Genomic DNA, 15,092 nt, shown 5'->3' with positions numbered 1-15,092 from the left:
GAAGATCATAGGTACAAGTTTAAAGTAGAAAAGTCAAATGCTTTCTTATACACCAGCAATGAACAAATGGAATTTAGAATTAAAAACACAGTATGATTTTAGTACTCCTCCAAAATGAAATACTTAAGTATAAATCCAACAAAATATATACATGATTTACATGAGGAAATCCATAAAACTATTGAGGAAAGAAACCAAAAATCTAAATAAATAGAAACATATTTCATGTGCATGGATAGAAGGACTTAATATTAAGTCCAATAGCGAACACAACATTGAAGAATAAAAATAACTGTCATTAACTGACTTCAGACTTACCATAAAGCTACAGTTAAAAAAAAAAAAAAAAGACAGTATACAAATGGATCACTAGAACAAAACATAGAGCCCAGAAACAGCCACCAAATATAGTCAAATGAACTTTGACAAAGGGTCAAAGGCATTTTAATGAAGAAAGGATGGTCTTTCCAACAAACTGCTGAAATACCTGAGAGCCACATGTAAAGAAATGAATGTAATCACAGGTTTTATAACCTTCACGAAAATTAACTTAAAATAGATCATAGAAAAATAAAATAAAATAAAATAAAATAAAATAAAATAAAATAAAATAGATCATAGACCTAAATGTAAAAGGCAAAACTACAAAACACATAGAAGATAACATAGGAGACACTCTACGTTTCCTTGGAGTTGGCGGTGACCTTTTAGATACAGCACTAAAAGCATAATCCATGAAAGAAAAAATTCACAACTTAGACTTCTGATTAAAATTTAAAACTTCTGCTAATGTAAATCAAGTCAGACTCAGGAGAAATCTCTGCAACACATCAGAGAAAAGCACTATTATCCAAAATATATACAAAGAACTCTTAAAACTCAACAGTAAGAAAACAAGCAACCATTAAAAACGGGCAGTAACTTGAAAAGATACCTCATCAAAGAAGATACACAGCATATAAGTATATGAAAAAATGCTTAAAAAAATGCTCAACAAAAAAAAAAAAAAAAAAAAAAAAAGCTCAACATCATATATCATCAGAGAATTGCAAATTAAGATGAGATACTATTGCTCTCCTATTAGGATTGCTAGGATTTAAAACACTGACAACACCAAAGGCTGATGAGGATATAGAGCAATAGAAACTCTCTTTCACTGCTGGCAGGAATATAAAATCATTCTGTATAGTCACTTTGGAGGATAGTTTAGTTTGGCAGTTTATTGCAAAACTAAACAAACTCTTATACAATCTAGCAATTGTGCTACTTGGTATATATCCAAATGAAATGAATACTTATATCCACACAAAAACCTGCAAATGAATGTTTTTAGCAGCTTTATTCAAAACTGCCAAAACCTGGAAGCCACCAAGATATCCTTCAATAGGTGAATGGATAAACAAACTGTGGTACATGGATACAATGGAATATTATTTGGTGCTAAAAAGAAATGAGCTATCATGCCATGAGTAGCTTTGCAAGCATATAGTCTACTGTAAAGTGAAAAAAGCCAAAACGAAAAGGTTATATACTATATGATTTCAATTACATAACATTCTAGAAAAGGCAAAACTATGGAAACAGTTTAAAAAAAAAAAAAACAATGGTTGCCAAGGGTTGGGGAAAGAGGGAGAGGGATGAATAGATGGAGCTCAGGGAATTTTTAGGGCACTGAAACTATTCTGTAAGACACTGTAATACTGGACATATGTCTTCATACATTTGTCAAAACTCAGAGACTATACAATATAAAAAATGAACTAAAAAAAAAAACTAAAAAAACAAAAAAAAGAATGAACTATTATGTAAACTATGGTCTTTTATTTACTAATAATGTATCAATATTGGTTTGATTGTAACAAGTCTACATTAATGTAAAATGCTAATAATAGGGAAAACTGAGGAGGAAGCAAGTATATGAGAACACTGTACTTTCCACCTGGGTGGTGGGGGAAGGGTGAGATAGATAATGGGAATTAAGGAGTGCACTTGTGATGAGCACAGAGTATTCCAGGTGAGGTATGGAATTATTGAATCACTATATTGTACACCTGAATGATCAATAAACACATGAGAAGATGCTCAACCTGATTAGCCATGAGGAAATGCAACTAACTCAAGGATATACCACTCCACTCTAAGATGACTATGAAAAACAAGTAGTTGGCGATGATGCAGAGAAACTGAAAGGCTCATAAATTACTCATGGGATTGTAAAATGGTAAAGCCTCTTTGGAAAACAGGTTACCACTTCCTTAAAATGTTTATCATAGTCTTATGAGAGACTTCAGGTATTTACCAAAGTGAAATAATGAATAAAAAGTCTCCACAAAAACTTGTAGGCAGATGTTTGGAGCAGCATCATTAACAATAGCCAAAAAGTGGAAACAACTCAATTGTTCTTCAACTCCTGAATGTATAAACTAAATGTGGCATATCCATTAATGGAATATTATTTATCCATAAAAAGGACTACAGTACTGAGACATGGTACAATATGGATGAGCCTCAGGTACATTATTCTAAGTAAAAGAAAACCAGACACAAAAAGATCACATAATATGGTTCCTTGCATATGAAATGTCCAGAATGAACAAATCCAGAGACAGTAGATTAGTGGTTGCAGGGCCTGGAGAAAGGGAAGAATGCAGAGTGACTATTAGGAAGTATGGAGTTTCTTTTTGAGGTGAAGAGAATATTTTGGAATTAGTAGTGATAGTTGCACAACTCTGTGACTATACTAAAATAAATGAACTGTATACTTTAAAAAGGTGAAATATATGGTACAGGAAGTGGTATCTCAATAAGCTGCCATAAAAAAAGAAACAAGCAGTTGATCAACAAAAATTTCAAACGCTTAAAGTAAAACTAGTCATAGGGCAAATCTAACTCCTAATACTAAGTATTTCTTTGATACTTATCATAGATGTACAGGAATTTGAAAAGGTATAAACACTAAAGAACAGTAAAGTTAAAAAAAAGAAAGGTGAGAAAACTTGCAAGTACATTATGCCTTATATTAAGGTTCTGTTTTTTCTTTTTATCTTTCGACCCCCTTCTCCCATTTCTTGCACCCTTCACATGTGCCCTGCCCCCATCTCTGGCAATCACCATCTATTCTATCTACAAGCTTATTGTCTTTTACTTCTTTTCATTTTCTTTTCTTATATTCCACTTAGAAGAGAGATAATATGGTATTTGTCTTTCTCCAATGGACTTATTTTACTTTTACATAATGCCCGTGGGGTCCATCCATGTTGTCCCAAATAGTAAGACTTCATTCTTCTTTACGGCTGAATACTATTTTAGTGTGTGTGTGTGTGTGTGTGTGTGTGTGTGTGTGTGTGAGAGAGAGAGAGAGAGAGAGAGAGAGAATTTCTTTATACATCCACCCATGGATACTTAGTTTGCTTCTATTTCTTGGGTAATGTAAATAATACTGCAATGAACAGAGGGATCCATATATCTTTTCAAGTTAATGTTTTCCTTTTCTTTGGATAAATACTGAAAAATGGAATTGCTGGATCACAATAGTTCTATTTTTAATTATATCCCCTTCCCCCACAACAGAACACAGGGGTTTCTCTTTTACCACATCCTTACCAACACTTGTTATTTCTTCTCTTTTTGATAATGTCCATTAGAACAGGTACAAGGTGACATCTCAATGAAGTTTTGATATGCATTTCCCTGATGACTAATAATGCTGAGCATCTTTTCATGTACCTGCATGTCTTCTTTGTAAAGATGTCTATTCAGATCTTCAGCCCATTTTTTATTATGGGTTGTTTTTGTTTTGTCATTAAATTGTGAATTCTTCATATGTTTTGGTTATTAACACCTTATCACAGATATATGATTTGCAAATACTTTATCCCATTTTATGCCTTTTCATTGTTGATTGTTTCCTTTGCTCTGCAGAAGCTTTTTATTTTTATTTATTTATTTTTTAGATTTTTATTTATTTATTCATGAGAGACACAGAGAGAGAGGCAGAGACATGGGCAAAGGGAGAAGCAGGCTCCCTGCAGGGAGCCCAATGTGGGACTCGATCCCAGATCCCAGGATCACGACCTGAACCGAAGGCAGACACTCAACTGCTGAGCCACCCAGGTGTCCCTGCAGAAGCTTTTTAGTATGATAGTCCTACTTATTTATTTTTGCTTTTATTTGCTTCTACTTTTGGTGTCAGATTCAAAAACTCATTGCCAAGATCTATGTCAAGGAGCTTACTATGCTTTCGTCTAGAAGTTTTATGGTTTCAGGCCTTATATTGAAGTCTTTAATTAATTTTGAATTAATTTTTGTGTTTGGTGTAAGATAGTAGTCCAGTTCCATTCTTTTGCCTGTGGCTTTCCAGTTTCTTCAACACCACTTATTGAAAAGACTATTCTTTCCCCCACTGTATAGTCTTGGCTCCTTTGTCATAGATTAACCACATATGGACAGGGTTATTTCTGGCTCATTATTCTGTTCAATTGATCTATGTATCCTTTTTTTTTTTTAATGCCAATACCATATTGTTTTGATTACTATAGCTCTGTAATAGAAACCAGGGAATATGATGCCTTCATCTTTGTTCTTCTTTCTCAAGATTGTTTTGGCTATTCAGGGTTTTTCATGATTCCATACAAATGTTAGGATTATTTGTTCTATTTCTTTGAAAAATACCAGGGGCACCTTGATGGTTCAGTTGGTTGAGCATCCAACTCTTGGTTTTAGCTCAGGTTGTGATCTCACAGTCATAAGATCAAGCCTTGCATCAGGCTCCATGCTCAGCACAGGGTTTGCTTGGGATTCTTTCCTTCTCTCTCTGCCTGCCCTTCTCCCTGCTTGTGTTTTTTTTTTTTTTTTCTCTCTTTCTCTTAAATACATACATACATACATACATACATACATCTTTTAAAAAAACACCACTGAAATTCTGGTAGGGATTACACTAATTTTGTGTTTGTATATTACTTTAGGTGATATGGACATTTTAACAAAACTGATTTCTTCCGATCCATGAGCACAGAATACCATTCCATTTATTTGTCTTCTTCAATTTCTTTCATTATTGTCTTATAATTTTCAATATTGAGTCTTTCAATTTGTGGTTAAATTTATTCCTAGGATTTTATTCTTTTTTTTTAAATTTTTTAATTTATTTATGATAGTTACAGAGAGAGAGAGAGGGAGGCAGAGACACAGGCAGAGGGAGAAGCAGGCTCCATGCACCGGGAGCCCGATGTGGGACTCGATCCCGGGTCTCCGGGATCACGCCCTGGGCCAAAGGCAGGCGCCAAACCACTGCGCCACCCAGGGATCCCCAGGATTTTATTCTTTTTAAATGCTTTATTTCTCTTTCAGATAGCTCATTATAAGTGAACAGAAATATAAGAGATTTTTGTGTGTTGGTTTATGTATCCTGCAAGTATACTGAATTAATTTGTTCTAAAAGTATTTTTTAATGGAGTCTTTAGGGTTTTCTATATATATCATGTCATCTGCAAATAGTGACAGTTTTAGTTCTTTCCAATTTGGCTGCCTTTTCTTTTTCTTGCCTAATTATTCTGGCTGCCTTATATTAAGTTTTATTTCTCATTCACTTAAACCATTCAAGCCACTGAAAGCCAGAAAAAGGGCATTCAAGACAAATATACTGATGTAGGAATAAATTAGGGGCAGATGGGGCTACGCAGAGAAAGATAAGGGAAAGGCCCAAAGTCAGGCTCAGGCTCCCAGAAATCTGTGGATTCCCATAAACCCCAAGGACATCAAAGGCCCAGAATCAGGCTCCTACTCATCCCAAGAAAACAGAGAAAAATAATAAACCTGGCTTCCTAGCTCCAAAATGTTAGGGAGTATCTCCCTTTAATGGCTACTAAGTAATCACAGGAACTCACCAGACAACAAAGAAATACTCATTAAAGTGTTATCGATAATCCCTGCCCAAACCAAGACTGCACAAGAAAATCAAAGGCCATGGTCTCCCTAGCTAGGTTCTCAATAAAAGACTGCCACTAAAAGCCCTCAGTGGCAACCCCATCAGGATCCCTCTCACTTCTGAGAGCTTTCTCTGTACCTCTGCTTAATACATTTCTATCACTTTACTCACTCTGTTGTCCATGAGATTCATTTTTTGACTCCATGAGACAAGAACCAAGCTCTCCTGTTATCAAATCCTCCATTTTTTGTGTCTCTAAAATAATCGATGCAATAAAACTATGTAATTTTAAGAGCAAAATCAACAGAATTCTTCCACACCAACCTTTGTACAGTCTCTAAAACTTCAATTCAATTAAAGAAAAAAAAAAACATTTTTCTAGTTATTACCTACACACTTGGGAAAGTAGCATAAAAAGGTCTCTATCCCTACAAGGCTTGATGTGGTAATTATGAAAATGTGCCTCTCAGATTCCCAGGCAGGGAGCATCATTGATCAATGGTGCTGAGCTCTTCAAGCCATTCTTCTGTTCAAGCCATGCCAAGTTTCTCATGGGCTATTCCCAGAAAAATAAGAGAGCAAGACAGATTTATTTAATGGAGACCTTTTCCCAGGTGACACTGTGGATTCCTCTGATGGTTCAACCTAGGGCTGAGACTTCCCCATTGCTTTAACTTTCTGAAAGCTGCATAGTAGTGTTAAGATTTTTCCTGCCTACTGTCCTTTCCTCTCTCCTTCAGAGTTAAAACCTGGTTTTTAGCTTCCCTTGATAATAAGTTTCTATGACCCAAAGAACATATAACATAACTCTATATGGCATAAGTAAAAATTATGGTTTTTTTTCAAGTTGTCTATCAGTTTTATAAGGAGATAGATTTTCCACAAATGACTTAAAATAGTCATATAAATACAAACAATGAGGTGCCTCAAAATAAGTTTATTAAATTTAGGGGCACCTGGGCCTCAGTCAGTTAAGTGTCTGACTCTTGATTTCAGAGTCATGTTCTCAGGGTTGTGAGATTGAGCCCATGTTGGGCTCTACATTGGGTCTGGAACCTGCTTAAGATCCTCTCTCCCCCTCTCCTTCTGTCTCTAAAAAATAAAAGATTTTTTTTTAATTATCAAATTTAAGAGCAAGTAAAACAAACAGGTTAAAATCCAAAGTGAATAGCCATTTGTAATAATTCAGATGCCTAAAAATAAAACATAATTTAGTCATGAGGAGCTTTAAAATTCAGAAAATGTTCTCATTAATACTTTGTTTCATTTGATTCATACAATATTAGAGAAAAAAAGGGAACACAATATTTATTGATTCTTTTTTGTTTCAAACAGTAGGCTGGGGCATTGCTGTAGTAGTAACATCCTCATTTTACAGATGATGAAACTGGGGCTCATAAAGTTAATGAATATGCTCTAGTTTATAGAACTACTAATAGTGAACAACTAAGGTCTTCTTTCTTCTGTGCTGTCTCCATAATATCTACACAGAGAATAATAATAATCCCAAGGATCAGACATTATCTTTCCTGACTCTCCAAAATGATATATATTAAAAGTAGGTGCCTATTCACTCTCTATTCACAATAGAAGGACAGCTACGCTTCCCACCTCCACCCTCATATCCTAACCACAGAACAAGTGAAACCAAGCAGGAGACCTAAAACCTATGACTTAGTTCAAAGGAGAACTGAAATTAATAGTTAATGAAGCTAAGATCACTAATTAATTAAAAATGCAACTTACCGATTTTCAAATTGGAAAGCCAGCCTCAACAACTGTCAGTAGGTTCTAGGACTGATTAATCTCCTTGTCTAACATCAAAGGTCTCCTATGTAAGGTATTTAGCTGGACTTTACCTGGACAAAACTGTCAAGAGCATTTTGTATCACATGCACTCACTCCCAAACCAGCCGGGTGAAGTAATTTAATTTCTGTTTAAGTAATCTGCCACAACATGATGGGTCACATAAGGAAAAAAGGTAATTATTATAGGTCAAATTATAGGTAAAACACTACTGAAATGAAGCTTATTATACCTGAAATTCCTAATAGAAAAGCTCAGTGTATTAGATATAGTTTATGTGATTAGTATGCAGGGATAACTACTTTTAGCTTTCTTTTTGTCTCTGACCATTTTCTCTCTTGTTTTTTCACCAAAACAAATGGTCTTTCACTGACACTAGCAGGTAGAGCAGGATGGTTTATTTGGCTGGGCAAGGAGAAAACCCTATTTCAACCTTTCCTGGAAATATATAATTATTTAATGGAATCCTAGGCAACAGCTACATAATCACAGACATGAAACTACAGAATATTCAGTTGTCATAAAAATTCCTACTATTTTTATCAAAAAATATCAAGATAATCAAGAAAAATGAATTATTCAATATATTGATTTTTATTTGGGGGAGGGGGCAGACTCTTAACATTTAGTAAGGAGAACAAAATACTTAAGTTCCACAAAGGAAAGGTGATAAAGTAGAAAGAAACTTTATTTTAAACTTACCACTTTTTAGCATGTAGGAGAAAAAAATAAAAACAAAAACAAAATCATACAATAGCAACAAAAGCAATAAATACTTAGGAATAAACTTAACAAGAAACATCCAAAACCTATGTAATAAAACTCCTGAAAGACACAAATGTACACTTGAACAAATAGAAAGATATCTCTTATTCCTGGATAAGATAACTCAACATCACAAATAGGTCAGGTCTCCCTAAGTTAATTTATAAGTTAATGAAATTCCAATTAAAAATAACAACAAGCTTTTTTATATTAGTCAAATCGATGCCAAAATTCATATGGAAAAATAGACACTCAAGAATAGCTAGAAAGACAAAGGAACACTACAAAAGTAGATTAGCTCTAGGAGGCATTAAAACATACTATAAAACTCTATAATTAAAACTGTGGTAATGACATAGGAATATGCAAATGATCTAGTGGAAAAGAATGGTAAGTCCAGAAATAGAATAAGCACATATGGAAATTTAGCATATAATAACAATACCATCTCAAGTCACTGGAGCAAAGATAGACCTTTTAATAACTGTACTGAGCAACTAACTGGTTAATGAGTTAGAGAGGCTAAAATTAGATCAATAACTCACACTGTGTATAAGAATAAAACCCCATAAATAGGAATAAACTTCAAATGGATCCAGGAATTTAAAAGTAAGAAGTGAAATCTTGTAATTACCAGGAAAAAATGTGGATGAATTTCTCTTTAACCTGAGGAAAAGGCTTTCCATAAGGAAAGACTTCATAAGGGAAAAGCTTTCTATTCATAACTTAAAATCTAAATATGATAAAAGAACAATAAATATGACTGCACAGGGTAGTGGAAGACTTTCATACAGTAGAAAAATAGAATACAAAAAGTAAAAACACTTCATATATTACAGATAAAACACTAAATCCATAATAAAAAATGCTTCAGAGTTGAGAGGAAAAGACCAAAAACTCATTTTAAAAATGAGCAAAAAAAGAAAGGACAATTCATATACATTCACAAGAAGCAAACAAAATGGAACTTGAATGAGTGAAAAGATGTTAAACTACATTCATAATAAGATTATAAATTAAAACTACAATGAGCTACCATTTCTCACCTATCAGATCAGCAAAAATTGAAAAAGTTAGGCAATGCATGATGTCCACAATGGGGGGCCGGGGGGAATAGGTACTCATATTACTGAAGAGAATGCAGATTGGTTCAATCCTTATGGAGGGGACTCTAGCAATATCAAACAAAACTATGTTAAGTGTTTACGTTTTGTTTTATTATTTATGATAGTCACACACAGAGAGAGAGAGAGACAGAGAGGCGGAGACACAGGCAGAGGGAGAAGCAGGCTCCATGTACCGGGAGCCTGAAGTGGGATTCGATCCCGGGTCTCCAGGATCGCGCCCTGGGCCAAAAGCAGGCGCTAAACCGCTGCGCCACCCAGGGATCCCAAGTGTTTACGTTTTGACTAGGCAAACTACTTCTCTTAATTTACACCGAAGACATACATCTAATTAAAACAATACCTATGAAAAGGTATTTCACAGCAGTACTCTTAGAGATTACAAAATACTGAAATGAAATTAAATACCCATACATAGAAGAATGGCTGAATCAACTCTGGAATACTATGCTGCTAGAAGAGAAAAATCTCTGAACTGATAGGCAATGATTTCTAAGAACTATAGGTAAGAGAAAAGGCAAAGTACAAAAGAGTATCCCTAATATAGAACCTTTTATGTGAAAAAGAAGCCAAGAAAATTACACTTAATTGCTCATTTGTGCAAAAGAAACCCTGAAAAAAATGAACCAAAATATAATGAGACTGGCTATCTACAGGGAGTAAATGGTAGTAACAAGTCCAAGGGAACAGAGAGGAAATGATATTTGTATATTTTGGATCCTTGGAACCATATTAGTGTGTTTCACAGACTAAAAATAGACAATTTTTTTAAAGAAGTCAAAAAGAACAAGAGTAACATTCTAAGAAGAGATACATACAGAAACAAATGAACCAAACTGCATTTCAAATGAATAATGACGCTAAAGGGAAAAATTTTAATTAGAAAAAAGAAAAAAAAGAACTAATCAGATACCTTCCAAACAAAATCTAGTATTATGATGCAGTTGATGATAAAATGTTTAGTAAAGCACTCTTGGAGTCAGAATGCGTGGATTCAAATACTTGCCCAACTTTCCACATGCTAACTCAGTGACCCTGGACAAGTTAATTTATAATCTCTGTGCGTAGGTTTTCTTATCCAAATAAAAACGACCAATCTCACAGTACTAATGATAAGGCTCATAAAACTACTTGTGTAAAAAATCTTAGTAAAACACTGAGCAAAAAATTAAATAAATAAATAAATAAATAAATAAATAAATAAATAAATAAAACACTGAGCATATAACAAGATTTGTTTTTTAAGATTGTGTTTATTTATTCATAAGAGAGAGAGAGGTGCAGACACACAAGCAGAGGGAGAAGCAGGCTCCACGCAGGGAGCCCTACGTGGGACTGGGACTCCATCCGGGTTTCCAGGATCACACCCCGGGCCAAAGGCGGTGTGCTAAACCCACTGAGCCACCCGGGCTGCCCATATAACAAGAATTTGATAAGCATTTGCTATCATCAACTACTAATCCAAAAAAAAAGAAAGAAAGAAAAAAACCAAACACTGCATGTGTGGACACCCAGGATACACACAATAAAAATGGAGTCCTTATCACGAAAAAATTTGGAATTTCCTAGCTTATGGACAATAAACGTTCAAGGAATTTAGAACAATATCCATAGCTGGCTGGAATCATGTGAGAAATTTCATAAAGAAGGACTCTGACAAGGACCTTTACATGTGCACAGGATTTAGATTAGCAAGAGAATAGGAAATTCTAAATAAGAGCTAAATAAAAGCAAAAAGGCCATGAAGACAAATATATTTCAAAGACGTATCACAGAAGGTTTGGAAAGCTGAGTATCTGGAGATAAGGCAAGGCTATGAAAGTTCCCGAATGCAGTACTGAACTAGGCAGGCTTTATTTTTTAGACTATGAGGAACCATACATAAATTATATGTAGGAGAAACAATATGACCAAACTGAACTGTGGGATTATTCTAGTGCTGATATGCAGATGATCAGAGATAGAGTTACTAGGTAAGCCAAATAATGGCAAGGGCCTGACTAGAATGGTAGTGAGGAAGAAGGGAAAGAAAGATGTCACATGTGGATCCAGGCAGTGAAGAAAAAAAAATCAATGAAGTTTTGATAATGACTGGATATAAAGTATGAGAGAACAGAAAAGTCTGAATGACAAGGTGAATAACAAAATCATTAGAAAAAAGGTAAAAAGGAATGGGAACCAATAGAAAGAATTTCCATTGGGTCTTAAAAATCAGGTCAGGATTAGATAAGAAGCTTTGCCAATTTGAGATAACATATCAAGAGCCAACAGGCATTTGACAACAGGGGACTAGTATTTAGGAGAGACAGTAGGAATGAAGGCGAAAGGTATAAGAATTTTTTTCTTTAAAAAGAAAAAACACTTTAGAATTTGAAACATTCTAGAGCAAAGAGCTGGGTAGACTGTATGCTGTTTCAGAGTGGTCACTTTTTATTTTTATAGCCCTTCATGTTTAGCATAGTTGTTAGCACAGAGGAGACTCTCAGTATAATACTGCACAGGTGGGAAAAGTAGAGAACAGAGCTGTAGGGCTTGTTAGGGGCGAGCCTACATTAAAGCCCAGGTCTCCTGACTCTACCATAAAATAGAGATGACCTCTGAACATTCATGCATAGGATACTCTAAAGAGCTGGTGTAAGAAATGAACATAAACTAAACTATAGGGATGGGTGGTTTCTAGGGGTAGAGGAATGAAGACATAAGAAAATAGCAAAGAAAAGTTATTTATTAGGAAAAAATAAATGATAGCGTTGCATCACAAATTCAAAGGAAATTTTAAGAAAGCAAGCATAGGGATCTCTGGGTGGCTCAGCGGTTTAGTGCCTGCCTTCGGCCCAGGGGATGATCCTGGAGTCCTGGGATCAAGTCCCACATCAGGCTCCCCATGGGGAGCCTGCTTCTCCCTCTGCCTGTGTCTCTGCCTCTCTCTCTCTCTTTCTCTCTCTCTCTCTCTCTCTCTCGAATAAATAAAATCGTTAAGGAAAAAGAAAAAGAAAGCAAGCATATAGTCAATTGTTCAAATGATCAAACACTGCAGGTAGTGTTTTTCTGATCTCCTACACCAATGAGATCCAGGTCAGTTTTTTAAAGTAGAAATTAAGAAATTCTAATTATTTTTCAGAACATTTTAAAATCATATATCACGCACAGCAGTGGTTCAAAAATAATACTGCAGTCTTTAGTAAATTTTCTCTCTACAAAACACACAAAACACACAAGTAAGAAAATAAAGTATCTATAATAAATTTGCACAGTAAATGAAACTTAACCAAAGACAAATGAATAAAAAAATACTCATTGACATCTATTGATAGCAACAAAATACATGAAATACCAAAGGTCTTACCTTAAATCTCTTGTCCTGCAATACTTTCTTGATGGCAACCAGTTCTCCTGAATCACAAAGTTTGGCTTGATATACCACACCAAATGAACCATTTCCAATCACTTTAGTGTCTGTATAGCTGACTTCTTGTGGCCTATCTGGACCCTGCCCAGGAGTTGCCACCACTGTGGTCACCTTGCTGCCATCCTTGTCTCCTAAAAGAAAGAAGAGATATGAAAAATGAGAACCTTAAGGAATTAAACAGGAAAAACTGCTGAGGTATACAAAGTAAACTACATTCTTTACTAAAAATTATTTTTCAATGTTCATCTTAGCTTATTATATAGAATTACTTCAACTATTTCAATTATAAGTAATTTTTTTAACCACCATTTATTCATTGTGTAGACCAGGCGTCATGCTTAGTTTATACATATGACTTCATTTAATGGAAACAACAACCCCATGAGGTATAGAGAGAATACTGTTCCAATACAAAACTAGTGGAAAGAATGTTAAATTTTTGCTTCTCTGCCATCTTATTTCTTTTGAAGAAAATAGAAAACTTCTCAGAGAAAGGTGAGATGGGGAAAAGGAACATGGGAGTGTTAATTTGGGGTAAGAGATGTAAACTTCAAAGAAAAACCAAACCTTTTCTGAACTGAGTCTCATTCATAAGTAGCTCACTGTTTCTGTGGACCCTCTCCACTCAATGGCTCTTGCGCCTCAACTTCTGTGCCTTTCCACCCCTCCCAGTAAAAATCCAAAGACTCCTCAATTCAAGGTCAGGAGGCACATTCTACTTGACTAGGCAGGGTTCACAATCCTCTTGTTCTCCAAATTCTTAAACTATTCTAAGTCATACTATTCTACCTAGAACCTGATTCTTTTTCTTTTTTAATTTTTTTAAAAATATTTTATTTATTTATTCATGAGAGAGAGAGAAAGAGAGAGGCCGAGACACAGGCAGAGGAGAGGCAGGCTCCACACAGGGAGCCTGACAAGGGACTTGATCCTGGGTCTCCAGGATCAGCCCCCGGGCTGAAGGCAGTGCTAAACCGCTGAGCCACCCGGGCTGCCCTAGAACCTGATTCTGAACAGCTCTGAATTGTTCTTTCAGTGATTTCGGGATACTACAGATTCTAGTGAGTAAAATCATTGTGAAGTAGCAATTATGATTTGTGCTTTTCTCTTGCATGACAATTCTAAAACCAATTCTCAGTATATGTAAGTCTTTAGACTCACTGACTAAACTGTACTTATCCTTTTTTCTCTTCTACTCTTCCATTATATCATTTTTATGATGCTAACTGAATTCATATTAACCTAATAAAAAATGAGGTAGTTTTCAACTCTAGATACCAAGCCTAGATTATAAAGTATTCATTTGTAACTCACATGCAGAAGATTAAAAAAAAATGATCTCATTTTCCAATGGTTTGAGTGTTTTTCCCAATATAAAATTACCAGGTAAATAAATGTTCAAATGTCACTGGCATATTTAATCAATATAGCTACTTTAGTTCATAGAGGTACCGATATAGACAAAAGCCAATAAGCAGTATCTGTGACTGAGTAATTCTTCTGCTTATAAGGCAGCCTCCATGACAGTAACAAAAGCAGTGAAGATTCCTACTTAAGATAGCTATGTCAATTACAGGCAGTCTCTATTATATATTATAGCATTTATGTTTTTGTTTCCAAGGTATAACCCCCCAACAGATACGATAGCACAAATCCAACACCTCTTGTGGAAAGATAATTCAAATCTTGTCAACACCACCATTTTTATTCATAAAATATTATATGTACTTGAAATGCATGTAAATCCCAGCTCAAGTCCATACTTATATAGTTCTCAATGCTTTCAAATGATCCCTTCACATTTCACTTCCTAGTAAGATACATCTCAAATATATTTGTAAAACCTAGTTTCATCAAATCTCAGTTCTAAATAGTCATGCTCAACTCCCCAAATATTTCATATTATTTCTGAGAATGTTAACCACGACTTTTCAAGTTGACTATAAATAAGCTTTATTAGGAATTATTTTTTTCATTTATAAAATAAACTTATCTTTACTTATAACATTCTTCTAAAGACAGAATCAATCTTCTGAACGTAAACTCTAAATGAAGAGA

General features: G+C 34.8%; 1 protein-coding gene across 3 annotated transcripts in view; it reads right to left on the bottom strand.

Moving 5' to 3' along the window:
- Positions 1-15,092, bottom strand: part of GSK3B (glycogen synthase kinase 3 beta) — a 203,357-nt gene that overhangs the window by 127,876 nt on the left and 60,389 nt on the right. For all 3 annotated transcript variants that reach the window (XM_077884304.1, XM_077884302.1, XM_077884303.1), the window contains exon 2: positions 12,972-13,165. In XM_077884304.1, the coding sequence (XP_077740430.1) occupies positions 12,972-13,165 (194 nt within the window). The remainder of the gene's footprint in view (positions 1-12,971; positions 13,166-15,092) is intronic.

Source organism: Canis aureus, chromosome 35 (genome assembly GCF_053574225.1).
Source record: "Canis aureus isolate CA01 chromosome 35, VMU_Caureus_v.1.0, whole genome shotgun sequence".
NCBI lineage: Eukaryota > Metazoa > Chordata > Mammalia > Carnivora > Canidae > Canis > Canis aureus.
The sequence above is the reverse complement of the archived record's forward strand: the minus strand, read 5'-3'. Positions and strand labels throughout refer to the sequence as shown.